The sequence below is a fragment of the Nyctereutes procyonoides genome, unplaced genomic scaffold (genome assembly GCF_905146905.1).
Source record: "Nyctereutes procyonoides isolate TBG_1078 unplaced genomic scaffold, NYPRO_anot_genome, whole genome shotgun sequence".
Taxonomy (NCBI): Eukaryota; Metazoa; Chordata; class Mammalia; order Carnivora; family Canidae; genus Nyctereutes; species Nyctereutes procyonoides.
Genome location: NW_026575155.1, coordinates 3,154,069 through 3,169,118, shown reverse-complemented (window position 1 = coordinate 3,169,118; position 15,050 = coordinate 3,154,069). Strand labels below are relative to the sequence as shown.

Genomic DNA, 15,050 nt, shown 5'->3' with positions numbered 1-15,050 from the left:
AAAAAAAAAAAAAAATGCACAACCTGCCCCGATGCCGTGGCTGGGGCTGGAAGTTCCCGTGCGAGTAGCCTGAAGAGGAGCGGGCTGCAGGTCAGAAACGGCAGAAAGCAGACGCCCCGACCTCGGACCCCACAAAGGGGTTTGCTGCGGAGCGAGCCCGAAGACCGAGGGGCGCGCTCAGCGATCCGCCCCGTCGATCGACGCGATCGAGGCTCGTCAAGTCAGTTCTGGCGGCGGCGGGGACGGCTTTTTCTCGCGAGGCTTCAGAACAAGGAGGCCGCGGAAGGGGCGGGCCCCGTTGGAGGGAAGGGAGGAGCGCGAGAGAGAGGTCGCGCGCGGCGCGCGGCGCGCGGCGTTCCCAGGAGGCTTTGCGTGCCCCTCGCTGCCTCCGGGATCTTCCGAGCGAGCGCGTGAGCGGCTGCCTGCCCCGGCCATGGCGCTTCACGTCCCCAAGGCCCCGGGCTTTGCCCAGATGCTCAAGGAGGGGGCGAAGGTAAGGCGTGGAGGAAGGGAAAGCGACGTAGGGTTGGCGTAGGGCTGCGGCGGCCGGAGCGAAGGAGAGGGGGCTGCCTGCGGGCCGCGCGTGCTCCCCGGGCGCAGCGGTCGGGGGGGGGGGGGAAGATTCCAGAAAGGGAGGGGAGGGAGGCCGCGGGATTCGCGTGCTTTGCCTCCGAGCCCGGCAGCTCCACCCCTGAAGCCAGGCCCATTTGGCTCCTGACCCCTCAGGGATGTTGGAGGGTGAAGTTGTCCGGGGAACCGCGAAGCGTGTTGGCGCGGTTCGGGGAGCGAGGAGAGGGGGCGGGGCCGGCTGTCGGCCGCGGTCCTCGGGAGGAGACCGGAGAGGGAGGGCCCCGGGGTTCCGTCGCGGCGGTGCGTTACGGCGGGGGGGGGGGGTGCTAAAGCCAGCCCTCGGGGCTTGCCTTCCCCGCCTGAACCCCTGAGCTTGGGGACCCCCGGGTGGCGCGGCGGTTTTGCGCCGCCTGCAGCCCAGGGCGTGACCCTGGAGACCCGGATCGAGCCCTGGTCGGGCTCCCTGCGTGGAGCCTGCTTCTCCCTCTGCCTGTGTCTCTCTCTGCCTCTGTCTCTGTCTGTGTGTGTCCTTCATTAATAAATAAAATATCTTAAAAAAATAAAAATTTGAGCAAAAGATGGTACCTTTGACATGTAACCATCTGACTTTGTAAGTAAAAGGGGCACCTTGGACTAATTAAAACTACTTCATTTTGTGGGTCAGCTCATGAACGTCATTTCGGGAGCCTAATTTGTTTGAAATACCTTCATAATAAGCGCGTCTGTTGTGTTCAGGTCGAAGTGTTCCTTCATTTGTCCCCCAGAGTTCCTGTGCCAGACTAAGGAAATTGAGATCACCTGTGGTTCAGTTTGTAGTAACAGAGTCAGGGAACTAGGTTCTTGTTGGCACAATACACTTTCGAGGCCACAGGAGTATATCAAAGATCAGGGCTTAATGTAAAAAGGAGTAAAACAGCTTTGCTGATAATGACAATGATTATAAAAGGCCAGACTGAGAATTTTTCATGGTTTTTATTCTTTTTGGGGGGACCGAAATGATGATCGAATAAGGATAATCTCAAATGATGGTAAAAGAAATAAAGAGTGTTGTAAAAAAATAAAAAGATTAGATAGAAAGTAGGTACCATAGTAGAGAATGGCAGGAAGTAAGAAAGACTGCCTCCCTCAAAAAAGGAAAGGTCAGGGGTAGATAGAACAACTAAGTAAGATGTTCAAGAAAGAACTGGTGGCTGAGTATTGGGTGACAGAGGGAACCTGCCAGTATTAAACGGGGCAGTGTTCCAGGCTGAGAAACCACTAGGTACAGAGGTCCTGAGGATGAAGTGAGTTTGACCTGTTAAAAGAAAACAGAAAGATGATGGGGCTGAACCTCATTAAGGGAAAACAAGAATGGTGAGAGATGGATCTAGGAGAGCTGCGGTAAGAACCAGGACAGGTAGGACGGCGTAGCCCTGAGGATACAGTTTATTCTAAGAGTGATGGGAAACCATTGATGGGATCTGATTTATGATCACATGACTGTTCCTCAGAGAATGTGGGTTGGGGGGGGGGAGCCAGCAGTGAGCCAGATCAAACTAAATGCTATTGTAAGAGCTCAGCTCTGGACTCTGAAGACACTGCTTCTAAAGTAGTTAACCTTGTTTAGATCATAGTTCCTTTTATGCATATTATAAAACCAACACTTTATGCTCCAGAACAGAGCTGCCTCGTAGAACTATCCATAATGACGGGAACGTTCTGCGTCAGTTCTAATGCAGTATCTACTGGACGCTTGAACTGTGACTAGTGCAACTTAGAAACTGGACTTTTAATTTTAATTACTTAAATAGTGACAGGTGGTTAGTGACTACTGTACTGGGCATAGCAACTCTAGAAAAATGGTTCACGTGAACAAACAGGAGGCTAATGAAACCCATCTGAGGCCACAACTAAATCCCAGTTCTAAAAGAAGTCCCAGTGTAAAGTTTGAGAATTTTCATGTTGTGAGCAATTCAGCAATTTCTCAATGTGTACACATTGGAATTGTGTTGCAATTCACAAAAGCATTCAGAAGTTCCTATACTACACATTTAGGGGCAGGTATGTTAAGTGGAAATTGTCGACAAACCAAAAACTGCTGGCTTTTTAATGCTCAGGTTCCTAACCCAGTAAGGAGTATTCATACTTCATATTTTCAGATTTAGTCAAAAAGTAATATTTAATTCTGAGAAGATATTTTTACCTGAAATACCTCATTTGTTTTCGCTAAGGAACCACAGCATTCTTCCCTGCACTTTTCAATACATTTAAAAAAAAAAAAAAAAAACGACAGGTTTTATGTTTTGATGTGTAAGTGGGTACCTGTGGTCCCAAAAAATGTCACTTTATTCAACCAGTGAGCAAATTTATGGATCCTTTATGGATATCAAGCACCATGTTTTAACTCACGTAAACCTTGCTTGATTATTCTTTGAACAGTCCTATAGGTACTATTCTTATTATCCCCATTTCACAGATGAAGAAAATTCTTGTGTTCCACCATTCTGTCTAATCAGAAGAGGTTTTGTTTCTGTGTTTTTGTTTTGTTTTGTTTACAGCATTTTTCCGGATTAGAAGAGGCTGTGTATAGGAACATACAGGCTTGCAAGGAGCTTGCCCAAACAACTCGTACAGCATATGGACCAAATGGTAATTTCCAAATTCATGTTTTAAGAGCTACACTATTAGAATTTTATGTACTAGCTTCTTCAGTCTTTTCTGAGACTATTATATATACGTAAACTGGGACTTTTAGCCATCACACAGAAGTAATTTCATAGTTCATTTCCATCAGTGGAGTGTTTGCGGTTTTTAAGCAACTACTCCGATCTCTCTAGAAAAACAGGAATCAAAATATTACTTTTTTTTTCATATTGATGCCTTGGAATGATACTTAATATAAGGGAGAAAGTTCTCTCTTCCCTACTACCATCAGCTGAATTTAATTGATACGCATATATGGAAAGCAGTAAAACTACTTTTAAGTAGATTATTTTGTTCTTTCTACATGTTAACATAATTTACATTTATTGAGCAAAAATAAGATAGACATCCTTCTTAGTAAATGTTAGGAGATTAGAAAGGATAGGAATAATATGTAGGTGCATTTAGGCTAATGTAGTTTTAAAGAGTAAGTAATATGTTTCGAATATTTACAAGGTTATTTTAAGAACTAGATACAAACTTCTGTTTCTTGACTAGGTTTTTGGGGGTGTTTGGAGAACGATTTGAGTGATAATGGATTCTTTGTTCTGACTTTTTTTTTCTTTAAGGAATGAACAAAATGGTTATCAACCACCTGGAGAAGTTGTTTGTGACAAACGATGCAGCCACTATTTTAAGAGAACTAGAAGTAAGTTATTTTCTTTGAAGCAAGAAATGTTTTGGTGATGTCAAAAATTATATATTAACATAGAAGAAACCTCTTAGGATAATGAGGCACTTTCCCCCCAACTTGAAAACTTATTATACAGATTTCCCTTATTATGGAGTCTTTAATTTTAACATCTTACCACTTAGATCTGAAAGCTTCCCAAGTTACTAATTTATGGAGAGATTGGTTGTGATAAAAGTACATTTGCTCATTATATCAAATTGAGTATGTTGTCTCATTCTATAGAGTAGGACACTGAAGTGAATGATTCCATAATGCAGAAGTAGCTGATATTTAAGACAGTGGTTTAAAAAAAAAATACAAACTATTTCTTCGGCTTTGTGAAAATAGTTGGTGGCATTTTGCTTTGTTCACCTGCAGTTTTGATGTTAAAGAGTCTGTAGAGTAGATAACTACTGGTAAGGTTGTGAGAAAGGTCTGGCACCTGAACATCTGAGAGCCATTCCTCATCTAACTGCTCTGTAGCTGAAAGATACTTTCAACTTCAAGGAATTTTCCTGAACATAGCTCTTAAAGCATCAGAGCTTAATTTTTTCAAGTGAAACTGTAGATACGTTAACATTTCTCTGATTAAGTAACAATGTATTTTTTTAAAATGTGAACAAATTTAATTCCACAAGTTGTTTCTGGAAGGACTAGTCATTGTGAGTGTTAATGTTGGACACTGATGATCGGAGGTTATTCAGGGAATATGGGAATATTACTTTAATAAAACCATAGCAACAGGGTGCCTGGGTGGCTCAGTCAGTTAAGCATCCAGCTCTTGATTTCGGCTCGGTCATGGGATTGGGCTCCCAGCTCAGTGGGGTGTCTGCTTAGGATTCTGTCCCTCTCCCCCCACTCATGCATGCACACACATTCATGCTCTCTCTTTCAAATAAATCTTTATTTTTGCATATAATAAATTTCTGAACTTTATATGCAGAGATGTATGTAGTGGATGACTGACCATCAAAAAAAGATGCAGTTTTAGATTTTCATTTGTGTTGATGGTCATAGAGGGATTTGGATTGTCTTCTTGTGACCTCACTACAATTAATATGTAGCATCGTGATTGAATGGAGTTATTACCTAGCCCACAGGGAGATTGGAGTCTGTTGATTTAAGAAGAAATGAATATGAAAAACTTCGTGTTGCTTTAAGTATCAAATGTTTTGATACTTAAATTCAAATTCCTTCTACCAGGTACAGCATCCTGCTGCAAAAATGATCGTAATGGCCTCTCACATGCAAGAGCAAGAGGTTGGAGATGGCACCAACTTTGTCCTGGTATTTGCTGGAGCCCTTCTGGAACTAGCCGAAGAGCTTTTGAGAATTGGCCTGTCTGTTTCAGAGGCAAGTGTTCATTTTATAATGTACTCCTGTTTAATTTGTGCCTATTTATACAGGTGCTGTAGGAATCATCATTGTAGGAATAGTTAACGTTGAGCAGTTTACTTACTCTGTGCCAGTTATTGTACATGTGCCTTATATGCAATATCTTACTCTATCCTTACAAGAACCCTATGAGTATGGCCTATTAAAATTGTTTTATTTTAGATGAGGAAAGGGAAACAGAAAAATCTTAAAATCTTGTAGCTAACAAGTGACATTAGCATTCAAATTCAGGCCATCATAAAAACCTGCATTCTTGATTAGTGGGCTGTGCCATGATTGCTGTTCTGAAAGTATACTTTCTCGTTTTATGTGGAAAACAAATACCCATATTCTTGGGGTTGCCAAAATAGTTTTTTTTTTTTTTTAAGTCATGTCAAAGTTATGTCTTGAAGAAATATTTTTGCTGTTTCTATTTAAGGTCATAGAAGGTTATGAAATGGCCTGCAAAAAAGCCCATGAGATTCTTCCTGATTTAGTATGTTGTTCTGCTAAAAACCTTCGAGATGTTGATGAAGTGTCTACCCTGCTTCATACCTCCATAATGAGTAAACAGTATGGTAATGAAGTGTTTCTGGCCAAGCTTATTGCTCAGGCATGTGGTGAGTATATCAGTAGATGAAAAGCTCCAAAATAAAAATGTCGTAACGAGACTTGAGATGTTTGCTCTGTTGTCCCAATATATTCTCTGATATGTTTCATTTTCTTAACAGTGTCTATTTTTCCTGATTCCGGCCATTTCAATGTTGATAACATCAGAGTTTGTAAGATTTTGGTAAGTTGAGAAAATGCGTCAGTGTTGTCTACATAGGTCAATTATATTTTACAAAAAGAAAAAATGTTGGTGTTCACCTAAACCTAATGTTTACCCCAGGTTTTGAACATGTAGAACTTTGTGCCTTTGAGGTATCATTTGTAACATTTTGATATTAGTTGGTTAAATTTTATTAAAGACTGTTGATCTATTATCTCCTCATAAAGTCCTCATTATTCCATGACAACTTGAAGGTTGAGAATAGTGTGTGAAGGAAATTGTAAGTCTTGCATTCTTCATATGTGCTAAATTAAAACAAACTTAGAAGCCAGTTTTAAATGAGATAAAGTTCTGTTGCTCTACAATAATAGAATTCACATCTTAATGTTAGTATTGAAATAAGAGTTTTTTTTTTTTTTTTTAATGCTGTGTTTCGGGACGCCTAGGTGCCTCAGTGGTTGAGCGCTTCCCTTTGGCTCAGGGTGTGACCCTGGGGTCCTGGAATCGAGTCCCACATTGGGCTCCCTGCATGGAGCCTGCTTCTCTCTCTGTGTCTCTGCCTCTCCCTCTCTGTGTCTCATGAATAAATAAAATCTTTAAAAAAAATAAATAAAAATGCTGTGTTTCCTATAGCAAGACTTAAAATTGCAGTTGAGTTTAGCTTATGTAAACATACCTGCTTGTATGTATTTGTTTAGATGTATAAATATACCTGCTGTATGTGCTTATATAGATGCTATGCCTTTTCTGTCTCCATGTCGTGCTCCCTCCTCCCCATAAATTGTAAGCTTGCAAGATCAGAAACTTTGCTTTGTTCTGTCTTCTACCCCCCGTACTAACAGCTGTGCTTGCTGCATTGGCACCCAGTATTTGGTGAGGGAGTGAGTGGCTTAGAGCCCTTATTTTCTGTCTTCACTTGCTCCCTGTGCACTGAAGCCCTGCCCCCCCCCCCCCCCCCCAATAACAGCAGCTCATTCTCAGTGATTTCTACCTCAAGCAGACTGGTGTTTTACATCCACTACCCCACTCCTTATTCCCAGGAGTCTGTGCCTTGGTATATTAACTTTATTTGGAAAAGGGTCTTTTTGGTTTACACAAAATCAGCAACTGAGCCCTAATACTATTTTCATGAGATATTAATGATTTTCGTATTTCCTCAGGGCTCTGGCATCTATTCCTCTTCTGTATTACATGGCATGGTTTTTAAGAAAGAAACCGAAGGTGATGTAACATCTGTCAAAAATGCAAAAATAGCAGTGTACTCCTGTCCTTTTGATGGCATGATCACTGAAACTAAGGTATGTAGACTTCAAAACCTTGAAGTTAAAGGTAAAAATTTGAGGTTGCCTTTTTAGAGTGTTGTATGATTAAGTATTTATGAAGAGATTGCTTTGTTTTATAATAACTAAAGATTACAGAATTGTGTCTGTTTCTTAAAATCAAATTCTTATTCTTTTTTGGATCCCTACTTATGCTACCTTTAAAATGGGAGGTGGCGGCAGTGTGGTTTGTGCTCTGATATTCAGCTCCCGACTCTCAGTAGCTCTTAACATGTTCAGCAAAATACTCACCAAGTGCAAGAACTGAGGTCCTCATCATATATTTGAAAATTGAGGTCCTGTAGCATCCTGAAACAAAAACATGCTAATAGAACTTAAAAATGATTGATTTGTTTCTAAAAATTCATGTTAGGTCATTTGAAGTTATTGTTTACAGGTTATTTCTGTCTTTGTCCCTAGAATTCTTAAAATCTGAGTTGATGGTTTAAAAGTCTCACAGAGGGGCACCTGGGTGGCTCAGTCAGTTAAGTGACAGCCTTCTGCTCAGGTCATAATCTCAAGATCCTGGGATCAAACCCCACATTAGGCTCCCTGCTCAGCGGGGAGTCTGCCTCCCTCTCCCTCTCCCTGCCACTCCTGCTTGTGCTCATGCTCTCTGTCAAATAAATAAAATCTTAAAAGTGTCACAGGTTGTAGATGTAGACTCCAGGGGGAGTCCTTTAGTACACATTCTAGAAAAATTCTTGGGAACCACAACAGAGTTGTTTTGGTACACTAAAAGCAAAAGACAAATGACAAGGCGCCTGCCCAGCATATCTAAAAAATAGCAGTGTTTCTCCAACTTTTCCAACAAAGTGCCTGTCAAAGATCAAAATGCATCAGTTTTGGGAGTGTGGGGGGGGGTCTAGCAATAAGTTGAGTTTTTGTTTAGTTTCATACTATTTTGTATTGTTTCATAATGCGTATATAATTTTCACATTTTCTGCCAGATCTTTATTTCTTCAGTAAAATGTTACCTGTGACTTCAAACACCACAGTAGTAAAATGGTTCTAAAGAGCATGTTTGCTTATTTTGCTAGGGAACAGTATTAATAAAGACCGCTGAAGAATTGATGAATTTTAGTAAGGGAGAAGAAAATCTCATGGATTCCCAAGTCAAAGCTATAGCTGATACCGGTGCAAATGTCATAGTAACGGGTGGCAAAGTGGCAGACATGGCTCTTCATTATGCAAACAAGTACAATATCATGTTGGTGAGGTAAGAGCTGCGTTCTACAAACATGTATTGGAAATTGCCTTTGCTGGTGAAATCCCAAACACCTTCAATACACCATGAATTCATGACTGTTTAAAAAGGGCAAGTAGAAGATATTGGGTCAAATAATAGCAGGACTTAACTTGAACTAGAGGGACAGGAAACCCTTGTAAGAAAAAGTCCATTTATACTGAGAGCTGAAGGAGCAATCAACAGGTATTACTTGAAGAGGGAGAGAGAAAAGCATTCAGGCAAAAACAGCTTGAGAGACCAGACTCAAGCCTGGTACACACTATCAGAGTGTGGGATCTGGAATGTAACTTCTAGTCCATGAACCCATTTATGGGGCACAGGGGACAGCTTATGTACCCATTCCCATCCTTCTCACCACCTGACCGAATAAGCAGTGTAAATCCCTTCTCTTCCTTGGGGCTCATGCGATCGCCCAGAGTAAAGGAAAAGTTTTCTATATTCCAGGCCTGCCTTAGTGTTTTAGAACTATAATTTGTGACTTTCTAGTGAGACTTGAACTCCCCCCAATTCTGGACTAATGCCATGTACACCTGTGTCTGGATTGCACTGTGCAGTCCAGATCTATTTTGAGCTTAAATTCAGAATCCAAAAATGTCATTTGGGAACCAGTGCAGAGTTTCCCCTCTCATCTCTGCATTTGATTATGTTATTTGATGGAATTAAAGCTTCTATTTTAAGGTCTTTGGGTTTTTTTAAAGGTTGAATTCAAAATGGGACCTCAGAAGGCTATGTAAAACAGTTGGTGCTACAGCTCTTCCTAGATTGGTATGTATTTTGCACATTAAAATGTAGTTGAACCTTTTGAATTATTTTTATTACAACAGTCATTTTCTTTTAGACTCCTCCAGTCCTTGAGGAAATGGGACATTGTGACAGTGTTTACCTCTCAGAAGTTGGAGACACACAGGTGGTGGTTTTTAAGCATGGTATGTAGAAATGGTCAAGTATGTTTATGTTAAGTGTGGGATGTTCATTTGCTCATATTAATACATTTAAATTTCTTAACAGAAAAGGAAGATGGTGCCATTTCTACCATAGTGCTTCGAGGCTCTACAGACAATCTGATGGATGACATAGAAAGGGCAATAGATGATGGTGTTAATACCTTCAAAGTTCTCACAAGGGTCAGTATTAGCAATAATAATTTAGTAATTGTTAAGGCTTCAAACAGTTGGCAGACAAACTTCAAAATAAATGACTTCTGTAAAAGCGAGGTACCTTTTTTACTTAAGACTGAAGTGTCCGTTGTTGATGAGTATGATACTTTTCTAAGATGATTATGCAAAGAAATAGCAAAACGAGGCTTTTGATCTTAACTGGGTTGGTTTTGATTTTAAATGTACCTTTAGTTGCTTAAATATTATTTTTAGTGCTGTGTCTGTGGAAATGCAGGGGGAGGTATTATGTGCTGTTTCCATTCTTAACTTTGGTTCCTCCTTTTCATACACCAGACACAATATACCCAGATCACTCCATTGTTAAAAATTTGTAATTAGGACTTGGGAAACAATGCCTGTTTAGTCTGGTGGACTACAGGCTTTATTTAGTCTGGTGGACTACAGAATCGGAGAAGATTAGAAAACTTATGAATTGATTCTTAATAAAAAATAATTTCCTTTACTCTATATTTTAGGATAAACGTCTTGTTCCTGGAGGTGGAGCAACAGAAATTGAGTTAGCCAAACAGATCACATCGTACGGAGAGGTATAGCTTCCTCTGTATAAACTTTCATTGTGTTCCTTGAATAAAATACATTGCTAAGCACATTTTTGTTTTAGACACGTCCTGGACTTGAACAGTATGCCATAAAGAAGTTTGCTGAGGCATTCGAAGCTATTCCCCGGGCACTGGCAGAAAACTCTGGAGTTAAGGCCAATGAAGTAATCTCTAAACTCTATGCAGTACATCAAGAAGGAAATAAGAACGTCGGATTAGATATTGAGGTATTTGGGGAGAAGAAAAAAAAAACACTATGAACTTACTGTGAACATAAAACATAGGATGGAACTAGTAAATTTCAAGGGAAAGTCAGAAAATGTTCTGATTTGTAAGCAAATGATTTTCATAACAATAAGCTTTGACAGAATTTGTCGGATACTGTTTTCCTTTAAATAGCCTTTGTTCTATATGGGGGGGTACTTTTACCTGGCAACTTCCTATGTAAGGAGCTGTGTTTTTATTGCTGAGCTAAACATTTTCACATTACACGATTTAAAGTGAAAGAATGAAAATTGTTTTTGTGCTAACAGGCTGAAGTTCCTGCTGTAAAGGACATGTTGGAAGCTGGTATTCTAGACACTTACTTGGGAAAATACTGGGCTATCAAGCTGGCTACGAATGCTGCCATCACTGTCCTTAGAGTGGATCAAGTGAGTGACAAGTGAATTTTTGATCTTTAAAAGTACTGATTTTTACATGATTCAGTCTTTTTTCATGGAACTGATTTTTCTAGCCAGAGGTATATTCTTTTATTTTTCATTTTATTTTATTTTAAGATTTTATTTATTCATGAGACACACACACACACAGGCAGAGGGAGAAGCAGGCTCCTTGCAGGGAGCCTGACGTGGGACTCGATCCCAGGTGGTCCCCAGGATCACGCCCTGGGCTGAAGGCGGCGCTGAACCGCTGAGCCACCCGGGCTGCCCTATTTTTCATTTAGAAATGTTAAGGTGCCCCCCCCCCAAAAAAAGTGGTTTTTTTTTCTGTTACAGTTTTAGATTGTACTTAGTATATCTCAGCTAGAATAAATGATTTCTCCAGTGAAAGAGACCTTTGCCATTTTTAAACTGGAATGGGTAAAACAAGTTTAAGTTCATAGTTTTCCGACATTTTTTAGCCTAGGGAACCCCTTTATACAAATAACATGGAGAAGGGGTCCACTGCGTCCTAATGTGGAAGACCCATAAAGCTCAGAAGTATGCATATGCCACCAACTTAAGGAAAACGAAACCTCTAGTTGTTCATGGAGAGGATGGAACCTAGGTGCATAAAATTCTTTCTGCTGTGACAAATTACATCTTGAGGAACTAAAAGTGTTAAAAATCATAATATTTTTGCCAGTTTTTTGCAGGGGGTGGTGGGAAGGAGACTAGGCAAAGAGGAGAGTAGTCAAGACTATTCTAGGTTCAGATAGAAGCCTAAATTCTCAAAAGGTGTTTTTCTTGCAAAAGTTTTCTAGTAAGCAGTGAAATCCATTTTCCTACAGAATTCTAAAACTGATGGTTAAGCAGTGAGTTATTTATAAGCATGTAATAGAAAATTGTAATCACAGGGGGCATGGTTATAAATCCATTAGGTAAAAACCATGCCAAATTAATCTTGGGAGAAGCAAGTTACAAGTAGAAATTCATGGAAAGGAAATTAGACTTATTCTAAGCATAACAAGGACCAGTTGATTGTAGTAAAACCTTCTGCCTCAGTGAAAGGAAGACCTTTTTTCTTAATTTTGGTCCTTGAGATGACCAAAAAGTAGAACTGAATATCTAGTTTCAACTCACTGGAAATAAATTGGATGTTCATGTCCTGGATATATTATTAATAGGGTGTTTTTCTCTCAGTGTATTAGGTAGTTTCCAGTAGAAAAAGATGGTTTTGGAGTAATAGTGATAACACAGGCCTAAGAAAATGGCTGTTCTAAAATAAAAGTTAGCATGTGGCTAAGCGTAAGGGAGAATAAAAATAGGGGACAGGAGAAGCTAAGTACATCGAAGCATGGGGTAAACTGGAATTCTAATGGTGGAAGTTCCTTAACTGAGGAACTTTTTGAATGTCTTATCCAAGTGAGACAGTGATTGTAGTAACAAGTGCCTTCATCACAAAGGCACTTCTCAATTTTGGGTTTTAAACTGGGAAGCCTTTGTTTTGTTTCATGGTACAGCGGGTTGTTCATTGTGCGTCTGGCCGTTCCTAAATTACGTATGTGAAGAACCCACCTGACTACCAAGTAACCAGTTTACTATAATGAACTTGTACTTTTCAAGATAGTTATGACTAATTTTGTATAGTATGTGTTCAGGAGCGGGACTTAGAAATCAAGTTTTAAGTGCTGAATAATGTAGACCTGGGGTTCATCTTTGCTCAAATGTTTGACTAGTTCTGAAATTATAGTCCTCAAAAATCAACAGCATCAAGATCATGTAAGAATTTGCTAAAAATACAAATAAAATCTCAGGGCCCCAGCAGACCCACTGAATCAGAAATTCTGAAAGGAGGCCCAAGAACTGTTCTTGGTTCTAAAACTGTTCCTAATCCCTTTAATTCAGTCTGACCTTAACCTCAATTAATAAAATGTTACGTGAAATATTTCAAGTTAGATTTCCTATAGAAGCTTCTGAAAAGGGTTGTTGAATCTATTAGAGGTGGTAGTGAAGATGTTTTATAATCTGTGTTGCTTGAGACACAAGCCAGACCCCTTGATGTTCTATAAATCTTAGTCCTCTAAATTTGGTTAAGCAACGAATAGTTATTTTCAGTTTTCAGATTGAGAATGTACATTAGAGTCTGAGAGTTCTGCTTTGAGGAAAGCCAGCTAATTTAATTTAGCTTGTCCCAATTTTATTTGAGCCCAAAGCTGCCACTGTTTTTTTCTCCCAAACAAATCCCTTAAAAATGCTAGATGGTTCTACTTGGAACAGACTTAGGGCATTCTAGATAAATTAGGGGCTGCTGTATGTTCTTTTAGGTTACATATTTCGGTAATTATGAATACACATTTCCCGCCACTTGAATGGTTTTCATTTACAGATATTAGGAAATTTCAGTCTTGAACTTTTGTATATATTTTTATTTATGTACCAACCACTTTAGATTATAATGGCAAAACTGGCAGGTGGACCTAAAGCTCCTAAACCACAAGGAAACTGGGATAAAGATGATTGGCAAGACGAACTCCGTATATAAATAGCAAATCAGGTGCCAAACTGATTTATACTAGTAATGCATGCAGGTATTTTTCACATTTGGCTCATAGGGTTATTGAGTTACTGAAGTGCATGTGTTGGGATGCCCTTCACTAACGTGTGTGGGTTTTGTTGCTGTTAAGGTCCACAGAAGCCGGCAAAGCATTGCTGGAAGCTAACAGCTTTGTGGGTAGTGTCTCGTGTGCCGTATGTAAGACTGAGAGGACTGCTTCATCTTGAATCAGTCTAATAGAAAAAGATTCTTTCTCTTCCTTTTAAAGGTAGAGTTCCTAAGTATATGCTTGTGGTTTTTATTTTCTCAGATCATCATGGCAAAACCAGCTGGTGGGCCCAAACCTCCAAGTGGGAAGAAAGACTGGGATGAAGACCAAAATGATTGACTGGCTTAGTTTTTTACTGTAGATGAAGACTACATTTGTAGTAGTAGTCTAGGAATTGCCTGATGTTTTCATATTTTACTTAAGTTAAGAAGTGTTTTGTGTTTATATCCTCAGCTGGATGATAAAATAAACATGTTGTTGCTGTCAAAGCCTCATTGTCTGATGAGCACTGTTCTTCAATGTAAATTCTCTGTCTCAGCCCTGGTAATGAAATTAGTGGGGGGACATCGGGCAAGCCACATCGGGAATTAGGGGCCAGTTCCAGCATATACCTGGCCTGCTGCCATTTGGAACACAGCCATGCTCATGTACTGACGTATGGTCTGTGGCTGCTTTCTGTAAGGAAATAGAGTAAAGTAGTGGTAATGGAGAGAGACCAAGTGGGTCCCTTTACAGGAAGTCTGTTGTCTCCCAGACTGGATTCCAGTTTTTTGACAGCTCTGCTCTGGGAATTCTGAGACTTGAGGACTTGTTTTAGTACCAATGAATGATTTGTTGAATGGCTAACTTAAAATACAGTCTAGTAGTAGAGTATGAAGATACTTGTAATACAACTGAATATATATATAATCTGCTGCTAATGGAGATAAATTAAGTCAGTTTTTGTAAAGTAGATCTTATTTAAGATCTGTAAGGAGTTTTGAAAAAACACGAAAGATTAACTGGTTTTATGGGAATATGTGCTACTATACATATTGGTCATATAAGGTCTTTAACACTGAAATTTTATACTTAAAATTTATATATTTGGCATTTGAAAGGAATTGGGGAAGCAGTAGAACTGACTGGATCTTAAAGTCAACGAGGGTTATGAGTGATGAAGTTTATAGACAAGCTTGGTATTCCTTAAGGCTTTTTAGGATAGTAAGCAACTTGGAAATGCTGGCAGACTTGAGTAGAAGGACATTTTCTCTAGCATGCTAGCACATTAATGGGTCCTGATACCAAATTACTTAAGTGTCTCAGGAGTGTCTACCTTGGGTCAGTTAACAGTTGCATAGAACAAATGCAGTTAGGCCTACACCCCAGCTTAGGTACACTGTATGACATCAGAATTGTAGATACAGGTATTTCTTCCAATTTTATACTATTGCCAGGATCAAATACC

At 39.8% G+C, this 15,050-nt stretch overlaps 1 protein-coding gene across 2 annotated transcripts; it reads left to right on the top strand.

Annotated features, from left to right (window-relative positions):
• The first annotated feature begins 339 nt into the window (after window positions 1-339).
• Window positions 340-14,091, top strand: CCT8 (chaperonin containing TCP1 subunit 8). 2 transcript variants are annotated; one of them, XM_055313307.1, is made up of 15 exons: window positions 340-493; window positions 3,108-3,198; window positions 3,822-3,901; window positions 5,129-5,278; window positions 5,739-5,919; window positions 6,031-6,092; window positions 7,232-7,369; window positions 8,431-8,609; window positions 9,338-9,404; window positions 9,478-9,565; window positions 9,648-9,763; window positions 10,273-10,344; window positions 10,419-10,583; window positions 10,890-11,009; window positions 13,450-13,840. In XM_055313307.1, exons 1-15 carry the CDS (start codon window positions 434-436, stop codon window positions 13,540-13,542), a joined length of 1,662 nt encoding a protein of 553 aa, XP_055169282.1. In that variant the 5' UTR covers window positions 340-433; the 3' UTR covers window positions 13,543-13,840. The 2 variants fall into 2 exon arrangements, with proteins under 2 accessions (XP_055169282.1, XP_055169283.1); XM_055313308.1 differs by lacking the exon at window positions 13,450-13,840 and adding an exon at window positions 13,865-14,091 and having other exon boundaries at window positions 343-493.
• The last annotated feature ends 959 nt before the right edge of the window (window positions 14,092-15,050 follow it).

What these genes read in the sequence shown, in the direction of transcription:
- CCT8 (XM_055313307.1), top strand. Translation starts at nt 434, where the DNA reads ATGGCGCTTCACGTCCCCAAGGCCCCGGGCTTTGCCCAGATGCTCAAG. An exon ending in GCATGATCACTGAAACTAAG is followed by an intron (nt 7,370 to 8,430) that starts GTATGTAGACTT and finishes TTATTTTGCTAG; the next exon opens with GGAACAGTATTAATAAAGAC. An exon ending in CTGTCCTTAGAGTGGATCAA is followed by an intron (nt 11,010 to 13,449) that starts GTGAGTGACAAG and finishes CAACCACTTTAG; the next exon opens with ATTATAATGGCAAAACTGGC.